This window comes from Salmo salar, chromosome 19, assembly GCF_965601325.2.
Source record: "Salmo salar chromosome 19, fSalSal1, whole genome shotgun sequence".
Lineage (NCBI taxonomy): Eukaryota > Metazoa > Chordata > Actinopteri > Salmoniformes > Salmonidae > Salmo > Salmo salar.
Genome location: NC_138309.1, coordinates 33,251,636 through 33,265,972, shown reverse-complemented (window position 1 = coordinate 33,265,972; position 14,337 = coordinate 33,251,636). Strand labels below are relative to the sequence as shown.

The window sequence follows — 14,337 nt, the reverse complement described above, 5'->3', positions numbered from 1 at the left end:
AGTGAATTATAAGTGAAATAATCTGTTTGTAAACAGTTGTTGGAAAATTACTTTTGTCGTGCACAAAGTAGATGTCCTAACCGACTTGCCAAAACTATAGTTTGTTAACAAGAAATTTGTGGAGTGGTTGAAAAATGAGTTTTATTGACTCCAACCTAAGTGTATGTAAACTTCCGACTTCAACTGTATATCCTGAGGCTGCTATTTATTGTAGCTGGGGATTTTAACAAAGCAAATTTGAGAACAAGGCTACCTAAATTCTATCAGCATATTGATTGCAGTACACAGGCGAGTAACACCCTCGATCACTGCTACTCTAACTTCCGCGATGCACCTATGTAAGAATGGTGTTAATCGACTACAGCTCAGCATTCAACACCATAGTACCCTCCAAGTTCATCATTAAGCTTGAGGCCCCGTGTCTCAACCCCGCCCTGTGCAATTTGGGTCCTGGACTTTCTGACGGGTCACCCCCAGGTGGTGAAGGTAGGAAACAACATCTCCACTTCGCTGATCCTCAACACAGGGACCCCACAAGGGTGCGTGCTCAGCCCCCTCTTGTACTCTCTATTCACCCATGACTGCATGGCCATGCACGCCTCCAACTCAATCATCAAGTTTGCAGACGACACAACAGTGGTATGCTTGATTACCAACAACGACGAGACGGCCTACAGGGAGGAAGTGAGGGCACTCGGAGTGTGGTGTCAGGACAACAACCTCGCACTCAAAGTCAACAAAACAAAGGAGATGATCGTGGACTTCAGAAAACAGCAGAGGGAGCACCCCCCTATCCACATCGACGGGACAATAGTGGAGAAGGTGGAAAGTTTTAAGTTCGTCTGCGTACACATCACGGACAAACTGAAATGGTCCACCCACACAGACAGTGTGGTGAAGAAGGCGCAATAGCGCCTCTTCAACCTCAGGAGGCTGAAGAAATTTGGCTTGTCACCTAAAACCCTCAGAAACTTTTACAGATGTGCAATTGAGAGCATCCTGTCGAGCTGTATCACTGCCTGGTATGGTAACTGCACTGTCCACAACCGCAGGGCTCTCCAGAGTGTGGTGTGGTCTGCCAAACGCATTACCGGGGCCAAACTACCTGCCCACCACACCTACAGCACTTGATGTCACAGGAAGGCCAAAAAGATCATCAAGGACAACAACCACCTGAGCCACTGTCTGTTCACCCGCTATCATCCAGAAGGCGAGGTCATTACAGGTGCATCAAAGCGGGGACAAAGAGACTGAAAAACAGCTTCTATCTCAAGGCCATCAGACTGTTAAACAGCCATCACTAACACAGAGAGGCTGCTGCCTACGTACAGACTTGAAATCATTGTGTTATAGTTAACACACTGGATCATCCAGACCTCTACTGGTTATAGTTAACACGCTGGATCATCCAGACCTCTGCTGGTTATAGTTAACACACTGGATCATCCAGACCTCGACTGGTTATAGTAAACACACTGGATCATCCAGACCTCTACTGGTTATAGTTAACACACTGGATCATCCAGACCTCTGCTGGTTATAGTTAACACACTGGATCATCCAGACCTCTACTGGTTATAGTAAACACACTGGATCATTCAGACCTCTGCTGGTTATAGTTAACACACTGGATCATTCAGACCTCTAGTGGTTATAGTTAACACACTGGATCACACTGGTATATCTCTACCTCTCTGACCTTCTACTAAATCAGTCTGATGTGGTATATCTCTAAGATAAGGATTTTTTGTTGACTCTGACTTTCTCTCTGTCTCTCTGTGTCTCTGTCTCTGTGTCTGTTTCTCTCTGTGTCTCTGTGTCTGTTTCTCTCTGTGTCTGTTTCTCTCTGTGTCTCTGTGTCTGTTTCTCTCTGTGTCTCTGTCTCTGTGTCTCTGTTAGTGTGTGATTAGCTCTGCCTGATGGCAATGTTAAAGGTGTTAATATCCTTTCCTGTCTCAGGTCCTAATTTGAAGACGTTATGCAAGCTAGCTGTTATTAACTACAGTCTGGACCAGCAGGGACTACCACACGACATCAGGTAACACCTTCCCCTAACCCATGACCCTAACGCAAGCTAGCTGTTATTAACTAGTCTGGGCCAGGGTGGTCTACCACACCTCAGGTAACCCCTTCCCCTAACCCTTAACCCCTGACCCAAGCTAGCTGTTATTAACTGGTCTGGACCAACTAGGACTACCACACTCTCTTCTCTCCTTCTCTTCTCCTCCTCACCTCTTTCTATCTACTCTTTTCTCTGTTCCTCTCCTTCTCTTCTCCTCTCTCCTTCTCTCCTCCTCTTCTCTCCTCCTCGTCCTCTTCTCTCCTCCTCTCTCCTTCTCTCCTCGTCTTCTCTCCTCTTCTCTCCTCCTCATTCTATTCTTCTCTCCTCCTCGTTCTCTTCTCTCCTCGTTCTCTCTCCATTTCTCTCTTGTACTTCTCTCTTCTCGCCGCTTCTTTCTCTCCTCTTTCTCTCTACTCTTCTCTCCTCTTCTCTCCTCTTCTTCTCTCCTCGTTCTCTTCTCTCCTCGTTCTCTTCTCTCCTCCTCTCTCCTCTTCTCCGCTTTCTCTCTCCTCTCCTCTCTCCTCCTCTCCTCGCTCCTCTCCTTCTCTCCTCTCCTCTTCTGTCGTCCTCTTCCTCCTAGTGGTTGTGTTATTATGTCTTTGTGTGCTTGACAGCATCGTCAGTCTCGTCCAGTAAAAGGTTTTATTTTCCATGCTAATGTTCTGCTGCTACCACTACTAATGTTCTGCTGCTACCACTACTAATGTTCTGCTGCTACCACTACTAATGTTCTACTGCTACCACTACTAATGTTCTGCTGTTACCACTACTAATGTTCTGCTGTTACCACTACTAATGTTCTGCTGTTACCACTACTAATGTTCTGCTGCTACCACTACTAATGTTCTGCTGTTACCACTACTAATGTTCTGTTAGCCAACACATTTATCTGTTACAACTACTAATGTTCTGCTGCTACCACTACTAATGTTCTGCTGCTACCACTACTAATGTTCTGCTGCTACCACTACAAATGTTCTGCTGCTACCACTACTAATGTTCTGCTGCTACCACTACTAATGTTCTGCTGCTACCACTACTAATGTTCTGCTGCTACCACTACTAATGTTCTGCTGTTACCACTACTAATGTTCTGCTGTTACTACTACTAATGTTCTGTCAGTCAACACGTTTATCTGCTACCACTACTAATGTTCTGCTGCTACCACTACTAATGTTCTGCTGCTACCACTACTAATGTTCTGCTGCTACCACTACTAATGTTCTGCTGTTACCACTACTAATGTTCTGCTGTTACCACTACTAATGTTCTGTTAGTCAACACGTTTATCTGCTACCACTACTAATGTTCTGCTGCTACCACTACTAATGTTCTGCTGTTACCACTACTAATGTTCTGCTGTTACCACTACTAATGTTCTGTTAGTCAACACGTTTATCTGCTACCACTACTAATGTTCTGCTACTACCACTACTAATGTTCTGCTGCTACCACTACTAATGTTCTGCTGTTACCACTACTAATGTTCTGCTGTTACCAAATCAAATCAAATCAAATGTATTTATATAGCCCTTCGTACATCAGCTGATATCTCAAAGTGCTGTACAGAAACCCAGCCTAAAACCCCAAACAGCAAGCAATGCATGTGAAAGAAGCACGGTGGCTAGGAAAAACTCCCTAGGAAAAATTCCCTAGAAAGGCCAAAAACCTAGGAAGAAACCTAGAGAGGAACCAGGCTATGAGGGGTGGCCAGTCCTCTTCTGGCTGTGCAGGGTGGATATTATAACAGAACATGGTCAAGATGTTAAAATGTTCATAAATGACCAGCATGGTCAAATAATAATAATCATAGTAGTTGTCGAGGGTGCAACAAGCACGTCCGGTGAACAGGTCAGGGTTCCATAGCCGCAGGCAGAACAGTTGAAACTGGAGCAGCAGCACAGCCAGGTGGACTGGGGACAGCAAGGAGTCGTCATACCAGGTAGTCCTGAGGCATGGTCCTACGGCTCAGGTCCTCCGAGAGAAAGACAGAAAGAGAGAAAGAGAGAATTAGAGAGACCATATTTAAATTCACACAGGACACCGGATAAGACAAGAGAAATACTCCAGATGTAACAGACTGACCCTAGCCCCCCGACACATAAACTACTGCAGCATAAATACTGGAGGCTGAGACAGGAGGGATCAGAAGACACTGTGGCCCCATCCGATGATACCCCCGGACAGGGACAAACAGGCAGGATATAACCCCACCCACTTTGCCAAAGCACAGCCCCCACACCACTAGAGGGATGTCTCCAACCACCAACTTACCGTCCCAAGACAAGGCCGAGTATAGCCCACAACGATCTCCGCCATGGCACAACCCAAGGGGGGGCGCCAACCCAGACAGGAAGACCATGTCAGTGACTCAACCCACTCAAGTGACGCACCCCTCCCATGGACGGCATGGAAGAACACCAGTAGGCCAGTGACTCAGCCCCTGTAAAAGGGTTAGAGGCAGAGAATCCCAGTGGAAAGAGGGGAACCGGCAAGGCAGAGACAGCAAGGGCGGTTCGTTGCTCCAGCCTTTCCGTTTACCTTCACACTCCTGGGCCAGACTATACTTAATCATAGGACCTACTGAAGAGATAAGTCTTCAGTAAAGACTTAAAGGTTGAGACTGAGTCTGCGTCTCTCACATTGGTAGGCAGACCATTCCATAAAAATGGAGCTCTATAGGAGAAAGCCCTACCTCCAGCCGTTTGCTTAGAAATTCTAGGGACAATTAGGAGGCCTGCGTCTTGTGACCGTAGCGTACGTGTAGGTATGTACGGCAGGACCAAATCGAAAAGATAGGTAGGAGCAAGCCCATGTAATGCTTTGTAGGTTAGCAGTAAAACCTTGAAATCAGCCCTTGCCTTAACAGGAAGCCAGTGTAGGGAGGCTAGCACTGGAGTAATATGATCACATTTTCTGGTTCTAGTCAGGATTCTAGCAGCCGTATTTAGCACTAACTGAAGTTTGTTTAGTGCTTTATCCGGGTAGCCGGAAAGTAGAGCATTGCAGTAGTCCAGCCTAGAAGTAACAAAAGCATGGATTCATTTTTCTGCGTCATTTTTGGACAGAAAGTTTCTGATTTTTGCAATGTTACGTAGATGGAAAAAATCTGTCCTTGAAACAGTCTTGATATGTTCTTCAAAAGAGAGATCAGGGTCCAGAGTAACGCCGAGGTCCTTCACAGTTTTATTTGAGACGACTGTACAACCATCCAGATTAATTGTCAGATGCAACAGAAGATCTCTTTGTTTCTTGGGACCTAGAACAAGCATCTCTGTTTTGTCCGAGTTTAAAAGTAGAACGTTTGCAGCCGTCCACTTCTTTATGTCTGAAACACAGGCTTCTAGCGAGGGCAATTTTGGGGCTTCACCATGTTTCATTGAAATGTACAGCTGTGTGTCGTCCGCATAGCAGTGAAATTTAACATTATGTTTTCGAATGACATCCCCAAGAGGTAAAATATATAGTGAAAACAATAGTGGTCCTATAACGGAACCTTGAGGAACACCGAAATTTACAATTGATTTGTCAGAGGACAAACCATTCACAGAGACAAACTGATATCTTTCCGACAGATAAGATCTAAACCAGGCCAGAACTTGTCCATGTAGACCAATTTGGGTTTCCAATCTCTCCAAAAGAATGTGGTGATCGATGGTATCAAAAGCGGCACTAAGATCTAGGAGCACGAGGACAGATGCAGAGCCTCGGTCTGACGTCATTAAAAGGTCATTTACCACCTTCACAAGTGCAGTCTCAGTGCTATGATGGGGTCTAAAACCAGACTGAAGCGTTTCGTATACATTGTTTGTCTTCAGGAAGGCAGTGAGTTGCTGTGCAACAGCTTTTTCAATTTTTTTTGAGAGGAATGGAAGATTCGATATAGGCCGATAGTTTTTTATAATTTCTGGGTCAAGATTCGGCTTTTTCAAGAGAGGCTTTATTACTGCCACTTTTAGTGAGCTTGGTACACATCCGGTGGATAGAGAGCCGTTTATTATGTTCAACATAGGAGGGCCAAGCACAGGAAGCAGCTCTTTCAGTAGTTTAGTTGAAATAGGGTCCAGTATGCAGATTGAGGGTTTGGAGGCCATGATTATTTTCATCATTGTGTCAAGAGATATAGTACTAAAACACTTTAGTATCTCCCTTGATCCTAGGTCCTGGCAGAGTTGTGTAGACTCAGGACAATTACCACTACTAATGTTCTGCTGTTACCACTACTAATGTTCTGCTGCTACCACTACTAATGTTCTGCTGTTACCACTACTAATGTTCTGCTGTTACCACTACTAATGGTCTCTTAGCCAACACATTTATTTATCTGTTACCACTACTAATGTTCTGCTGCTACCACTACTAATGTTCTGCTGTTACAACTACTAATGTTCTGTTAGCCAACACATTTATCTGTTACCGCTACTAATGTTCTGCTGTTACCACTACTAATGTTCTGCTGCTACCACTACTAATGTTCTGCTGTTACCACTACTAATGTTCTGCTGCTACCACTACTAATGTTCTGCTGTTACCACTACTAATGTTCTGCTGTTACCACTACTAATGTTCTGCTGCTACCACTACTAATGTTCTGCTGTTACCACTACTAATGTTCTGCTGTTACCACTACTAATGTTCTGCTGTTACTACTACTGATGTTATGTTAGCCAACACATTTATCTGTTACCACTACTAATGTTCTGCTGCTACCACTACTAATGTTCTGCTGTTACCACTACTAATGTTCTGCTGCTCCCACTACTAATGTTCTGCTGTTACCACTACTAATGTTCTGCTGTTACCACTACTAATATTCTGCTGCTACCACTACTAATGTTCTGCTGTTACCACTACTAATGTTCTGTTAGCCAACACATTATCTCTTACCACTACTAATGTTCTGCTGTTACCACTACTAATGTTCTGCTGTTACCACTACTAATGATCTGCTGTTACCACTACTAATGTTCTGCTGCTACCACTAATAATGTTCTGCTGTTACCACTACTAATGTTCTGCTGCTACCACTACTAATGTTCTGCTGCTACCACTACTAATGTTCTGCTGTTACCACTACTAATGTTCTGCTGTTAGCACTACTAATGTTCTGCTGTTACCACTACTAATGTTCTGCTGCTACCACTACTAATGTTCTGCTGCTACCACTACTAATGTTCTGCTGTTACCACTAGTAATGTTCTGCTACTACCACTACTAATGTTCTGCTGCTACCACTACTAATGTTCTGCTGTTACCACTACTAATGTTCTGCTGTTAGCACTACTAATGTTCTGCTGTTAGCACTACTAATATACTGCTGCTACCACTACTAATGTTCTGCTGCTACCACTACTAATGTTCTGCTGTTACCACTACTAATGTTCTGCTACTACCACTACTAATGTTCTGCTGTTACCACTACTAATGTTCTGTTAGTCAACACATTTATCTGTTACCACTACTAATGTTCTGCTGCTACCACTACTAATGTTCTGCTGCTACCACTACTAATGTTCTGCTGTTACCACTACTAATGTTCTGCTGTTACCACTACTAATGTTCTGCTGCTACCACTACTAATGTTCTGCTGTTACCACTACTAATGTTCTGCTGCTACCACTACTAATGTTCTGCTGTTACCACTACTAATGTTCTGCTGTTACCACTACTAATGTTCTGTTAGCCAACACATTTATCTGTTACCACTACTAATGTTTTGCTGTTACCACTACTAATGTTCTGCTGTTACCACTACTAATGATCTGCTGTTACCACTACTAATGTTCTGCTGAAACCACTAATAATGTTCTGCTGTTACCACTACTAATGTTCTGCTGCTACCACTACTAATGTTCTGCTGCTACCACTACTAATGTTCTGCTGCTACCAATACTAATGTTCTGCTGCTACCACTACTAATGTTCTGCTGTTACCACTACTAATGTTCTGCTGTTAGCACTACTAATGTTCTGCTGTTACCACTACTAATATTCTGCTGCTACCACTACTAATGTTCTGCTGCTACCACTACTAATGTTCTGCTGTTACCACTACTAATGTTCTGCTGTTACCACTACTAATATTCTGCTGCTACCACTACTAATGTTCTGCTGTTACCACTACTAATGTTCTGTTAGCCAACACATTTATCTGTTACCACTACTAATGTTCTGCTGTTACCACTACTAATGTTCTGCTGTTACCACTACTAATGATCTGCTGTTACCACTACTAATGTTCTGCTGAAACCACTAATAATGTTCTGCTGTTACCACTACTAATGTTCTGCTGCTACCACTACTAATGTTCTGCTGCTACCACTACTAATGTTCTGCTGCTACCAATACTAATGTTCTGCTGCTACCACTACTAATGTTCTGCTGTTACCACTACTAATGTTCTGCTGTTAGCACTACTAATGTTCTGCTGTTACCACTACTAATATTCTGCTGCTACCACTACTAATGTTCTGCTGCTACCACTACTAATGTTCTGCTGTTACCACTACTAATGTTCTGCTGTTACCACTACTAATATTCTGCTGCTACCACTACTAATGTTCTGCTGTTACCACTACTAATGTTCTGTTAGCCAACACATTTATCTGTTACCACTACTAATGTTCTGCTGTTACCACTACTAATGTTCTGCTGTTACCACTACTAATGATCTGCTGTTACCACTACTAATGTTCTGCTGCTACCACTAATAATGTTCTGCTGTTACCACTACTAATGTTCTGCTGCTACCACTACTAATGTTCTGCTGCTACCACTACTAATGTTCTTCTGCTACCACTACTAATGTTCTGCTGCTACCACTACTAATGTTCTGCTTTTACCACTACTAATGTTCTGCTGTTAGCACTACTAATGTTCTGCTGTTACCACTACTAATATTCTGCTGCTACCACTACTAATGTTCTGCTACTACCACTACTAATGTTCTGCTGTTACCACTACTAATGTTCTGCTACTACCACTACTAATGTTCTGCTGTTACCACTCCTAATTTTCTGTTAGTCAACACATTTATCTGTTACCACTACTAATGTTCTGCTGCTACCACTACTAATGTTCTGCTGCTACCACTACTAATGTTCTGCTGTTACCACTACTAATGTTCTGCTGTTACCACTACTAATGTTCTGCTGCTACCACTACTAATGTTCTGCTGTTACCACTACTAATGTTCTGCTGTTACCACTACTAATATTCTGCTGCTACCACTACTAATGTTCTGCTGTTACCACTACTAATGTTCTGTTAGCCAACACATTTATCTGTTACCACTACTAATGTTCTGCTGTTACCACTACTAATGTTCTGCTGTTACCACTACTAATGATCTGCTGTTACCACTACTAATGTTCTGCTGAAACCACTAATAATGTTCTGCTGTTACCACTACTAATGTTCTGCTGCTACCACTACTAATGTTCTGCTGCTACCACTACTAATGTTCTGCTGCTACCAATACTAATGTTCTGCTGCTACCACTACTAATGTTCTGCTGTTACCACTACTAATGTTCTGCTGTTAGCACTACTAATGTTCTGCTGTTACCACTACTAATATTCTGCTGCTACCACTACTAATGTTCTGCTGCTACCACTACTAATGTTCTGCTGTTACCACTACTAATGTTCTGCTGTTACCACTACTAATATTCTGCTGCTACCACTACTAATGTTCTGCTGTTACCACTACTAATGTTCTGTTAGCCAACACATTTATCTGTTACCACTACTAATGTTCTGCTGTTACCACTACTAATGTTCTGCTGTTACCACTACTAATGATCTGCTGTTACCACTACTAATGTTCTGCTGCTACCACTAATAATGTTCTGCTGTTACCACTACTAATGTTCTGCTGCTACCACTACTAATGTTCTGCTGCTACCACTACTAATGTTCTTCTGCTACCACTACTAATGTTCTGCTGCTACCACTACTAATGTTCTGCTTTTACCACTACTAATGTTCTGCTGTTAGCACTACTAATGTTCTGCTGTTACCACTACTAATATTCTGCTGCTACCACTACTAATGTTCTGCTACTACCACTACTAATGTTCTGCTGTTACCACTACTAATGTTCTGCTACTACCACTACTAATGTTCTGCTGTTACCACTCCTAATTTTCTGTTAGTCAACACATTTATCTGTTACCACTACTAATGTTCTGCTGCTACCACTACTAATGTTCTGCTGCTACCACTACTAATGTTCTGCTGTTACCACTACTAATGTTCTGCTGTTACCACTACTAATGTTCTGCTGCTACCACTACTAATGTTCTGCTGTTACCACTACTAATTTTCTGCTGTTACCACTACTAATGTTCTGTTAGCCAACACATTTATCTGTTACCACTACTAATGTTCTGCTGTTACCACTACTAATGTTCTGCTGTTACCACTACTAATGATCTGCTGTTACCACTACTAATGTTCTGCTGTTACCACTACTAATGTTCTGCTGCTACCACTACTAATGTTCTGCTGTTACCACTACTAATGTTCTGCTGTTACCACTACTAATGTTCTGCTGTTACCACTACTAATGTTCTGCTATTACCACTACTAATGTTCTGCTGCTACCACCACTAATGTTCTGCTGTTAGAACTACTAATGTTCTGCTGTTACCACTACTAATATTCTGCTGCTACCACTACTAATGTTCAGTTGCTACCACTACTAATGTTCTGCTGTTACCACTACTAATGTTCTGCTGCTACCACTACTAATGTTCTGCTGTTACCACTACTAATGTTCTGTTAGCCAACACATTTATCTGTTACCACTACTAATGTTCTGCTGCTACCACTACTAATGTTCTGCTGCTACCACTACTAATGTTCTGCTGTTAGCACTACTAATGTTCTGCTGCTACCACTACTAATGTTCTGCTGTTACCACTACTAATGTTCTGTTAGCCAACACATTTATCTGTTACCACTACTAATGTTCTGCTGTTACCACTACTAATGTTCTGCTGTTACCACTACTAATGATCTGCTGTTACCACTACTAATGTTCTGCTGTTACCACTACTAATGTTCTGCTGTTACCACTACTAATGTTCTGCTGTTACCACTACTAATGGTCTGCTGTTACCACTACTAATGTTCTGCTGTTACCACTACTAATGTTCTGCTGTTACCACTACTAATGTTCTGCTGCTACCACTACTAATGTTCTGTTGTTACCACTACTAATGTTCTGCTGTTACCACTTCTAATGTTCTGTTAGTCAACACATTTATCTGTTACCACTACTAATGTTCTGCTGTTACCACTACTAATGTTCTGCTGTTACCACTACTAATGATCTGCTGTTACCACTACTAATGTTCTGCTGATACCACTAATAATGTTCTGCTGTTACCACTACTAATGTTCTGCTGCTACCACTACTAATGTTCTGCTGCTACCACTACTAATGTTCTGCTGCTACCACTACTAATGTTCTGCTGCTACCACTACTAATCTTCTGCTGTTACCACTACTAATGTTCTGCTGTTAGAACTACTAATGTTCTGCTGTTACCACTACTAATGTTCTGCTGCTACCACTACTAATGTTCTGTTGCTACCACTACTAATGTTCTGCTGTTACCACTACTAATGTTCTGCTGCTACCACTACTAATGTTCTGCTGTTACCACTACTAATTTTATGTTAGTCAACACATTTATCTGTTACCACTACTAATGTTCTGCTGCTACCACTACTAATGTTCTGCTGCTACCACTACTAATGTTCTGCTGTTACCACTACTGATGTTCTGCTGCTACCACTACTAATGTTCTGCTGTTACCACTACTGATGTTCTGCTGCTACCACTACTAATGTTCTGCTGTTACCACTACTAATGTTCTGTTAGCCAACACATTTATCTGTTACCACTACTAATGTTCTGCTGTTACCACTACTAATGTTCTGCTGTTACCACTACTAATGATCTGCTGTTACCACTACTAATGTTCTGCTGCTACCACTACTAATGTTCTGCTGCTACCACTACTAATGTTCTGCTGCTACCACTACGAATGTTCTGCTGCTACCACTACTAATGTTCTGCTGTTACCACTACTAATGTTCTGCTGTTACCACTACTAATGTTCTGCTGCTACCACTACTAATGTTCTGCTGTTACCACTACTAATGTTCTGCTGCTCCCACTACTAATGTTCTGCTGTTACCACTACTAATGTTCTGCTGTTACCACTACTAATATTCTGCTGCTACCACTACTAATGTTCTGCTGTTACCACTACTAATGTTCTGTTAGCCAACACATTATCTCTTACCACTACTAATGTTCTGCTGTTACCACTACTAATGTTCTGCTGTTACCACTACTAATGATCTGCTGTTACCACTACTAATGTTCTGCTGCTACCACTTATAATGTTCTGCTGTTACCACTACTAATGTTCTGCTGCTACCACTACTAATGTTCTGCTGCTACCACTACTAATGTTCTGCTGTTACCACTACTAATGTTCTGCTGTTAGCACTACTAATGTTCTGCTGTTACCACTACTAATGTTCTGCTGCTACCACTACTAATGTGCTGCTGCTACCACTACTAATGTTCTGCTGTTACCACTACTAATGTTCTGCTACTACCACTACTAATGTTCTGCTGCTACCTCTACTAATGTTCTGCTGTTACCACTACTAATGTTCTGCTGTTAGCACTACTAATGTTCTGCTGTTAGCACTACTAATATACTGCTGCTACCACTACTAATGTTCTGCTGCTACCACTACTAATGTTCTGCTGTTACCACTACTAATGTTCTGCTACTACCAATTCTAATGTTCTGCTGTTACCACTACTAATGTTCTGTTAGTCAACACATTTATCTGTTACCACTACTAATGTTCTGCTGCTACCACTACTAATGTTCTGCTGCTACCACTACTAATGTTCTGCTGTTACCACTACTAATGTTCTGCTGCTACCACTACTAATGTTCTGCTGTTACCACTACTAAAGTTCTGCTGTTACCACTACCAATGTTCTGTTAGCCAACACATTTATCTGTTACCACTACTAATGTTCTGCTGTTACCACTACTAATGTTCTGCTGTTACCACTACTAATGATCTGCTGTTACCACTACTAATGTTCTGCTGAAACCACTAATAATGTTCTGCTGTTACCACTACTAATGTTCTGCTGCTACCACTACTAATGTTCTGCTGCTACCACTACTAATGTTCTGCTGCTACCACTACTAATGTTCTGCTGTTACCACTACTAATGTTCTGCTGTTAGAACTACTAATGTTCTGCTGTTACCACTACTAATATTCTGCTGCTACCACTACTAATGTTCTGTTGCTACCACTACTAATGTTCTGCTGTTACCACTACTAATGTTCTGCTACTACCACTACTAATGTTCTGCTGTTACCACTACTAATTTTATGTTAGTCAACACATTTATCTGTTACCACTACTAATGTTCTGCTGCTACCACTACTAATGTTCTGCTGCTACCACTACTAATGTTCTGCTGTTACCACTACTAATGTTCTGCTGCTACCACTACTAATGTTCTGCTGTTACCACTACTAATGTTCTGTTAGCCAACACATTTATCTGTTACCACTACTAATGTTCTGCTGTTACCACTACTAATGTTCTGCTGTTACCACTACTAATGATCTGCTGTTACCACTACTAATGTTCTGCTGTTACCACTACTAATGTTCTGCTGCTACCACTACTAATGTTCTGCTGTTACCACTACTAATGGTCTGCTGTTACCACTACTAATGTTCTGCTGTTACCACTACTAATGTTCTGTTAGCCAACACATTTATCTGTTACCACTACTAATGTTTTGCTGTTACCACTACTAATGTTCTGCTGTTACCACTACTAATGATCTGCTGTTACACCTACTAATGTTCTGCTGAAACCACTAATAATGTTCTGCTGTTACCACTACTAATGTTCTGCTGCTACCACTACTAATGTTCTGCTGCTACCACTACTAATGTTCTGCTGTTACCACTACTAATGTTCTGCTGTTGGCACTACTAATGTTCTGCTGTTACCACTACTAATATTCTGCTGCTACCACTACTAATGTTCTGCTGCTACCACTACTAATGTTCTGCTGTTACCACTACTAATGTTCTGCTGTTACCACTACTAATATTCTGCTGCTACCACTACTAATGTTCTGCTGTTACCACTACTAATGTTCTGTTAGCCAACACATTTATCTGTTACCACTACTAATGTTCTG

The 14,337-nt window shown here is 42.0% G+C and overlaps 1 protein-coding gene across 6 annotated transcripts in view; it reads left to right on the top strand.

The window, feature by feature from the left end:
• The window catches only part of LOC106578738 (kelch domain-containing protein 3), a 194,702-nt gene that overhangs the window by 131,925 nt on the left and 48,440 nt on the right, over positions 1–14,337 (top strand). For 5 of the 6 annotated variants that reach the window (XM_045702234.2, XM_082965710.1, XM_082965712.1 and 2 more), the window contains one exon: positions 1,960–2,038. In XM_045702234.2, coding sequence (XP_045558190.1) covers positions 1,960–2,038 — 79 coding nt within the window. Of the gene's footprint in view, positions 1–1,959; positions 2,043–14,337 lie in introns of those variants that run through there. The other variant, XM_082965711.1, reaches the window with a different exon arrangement.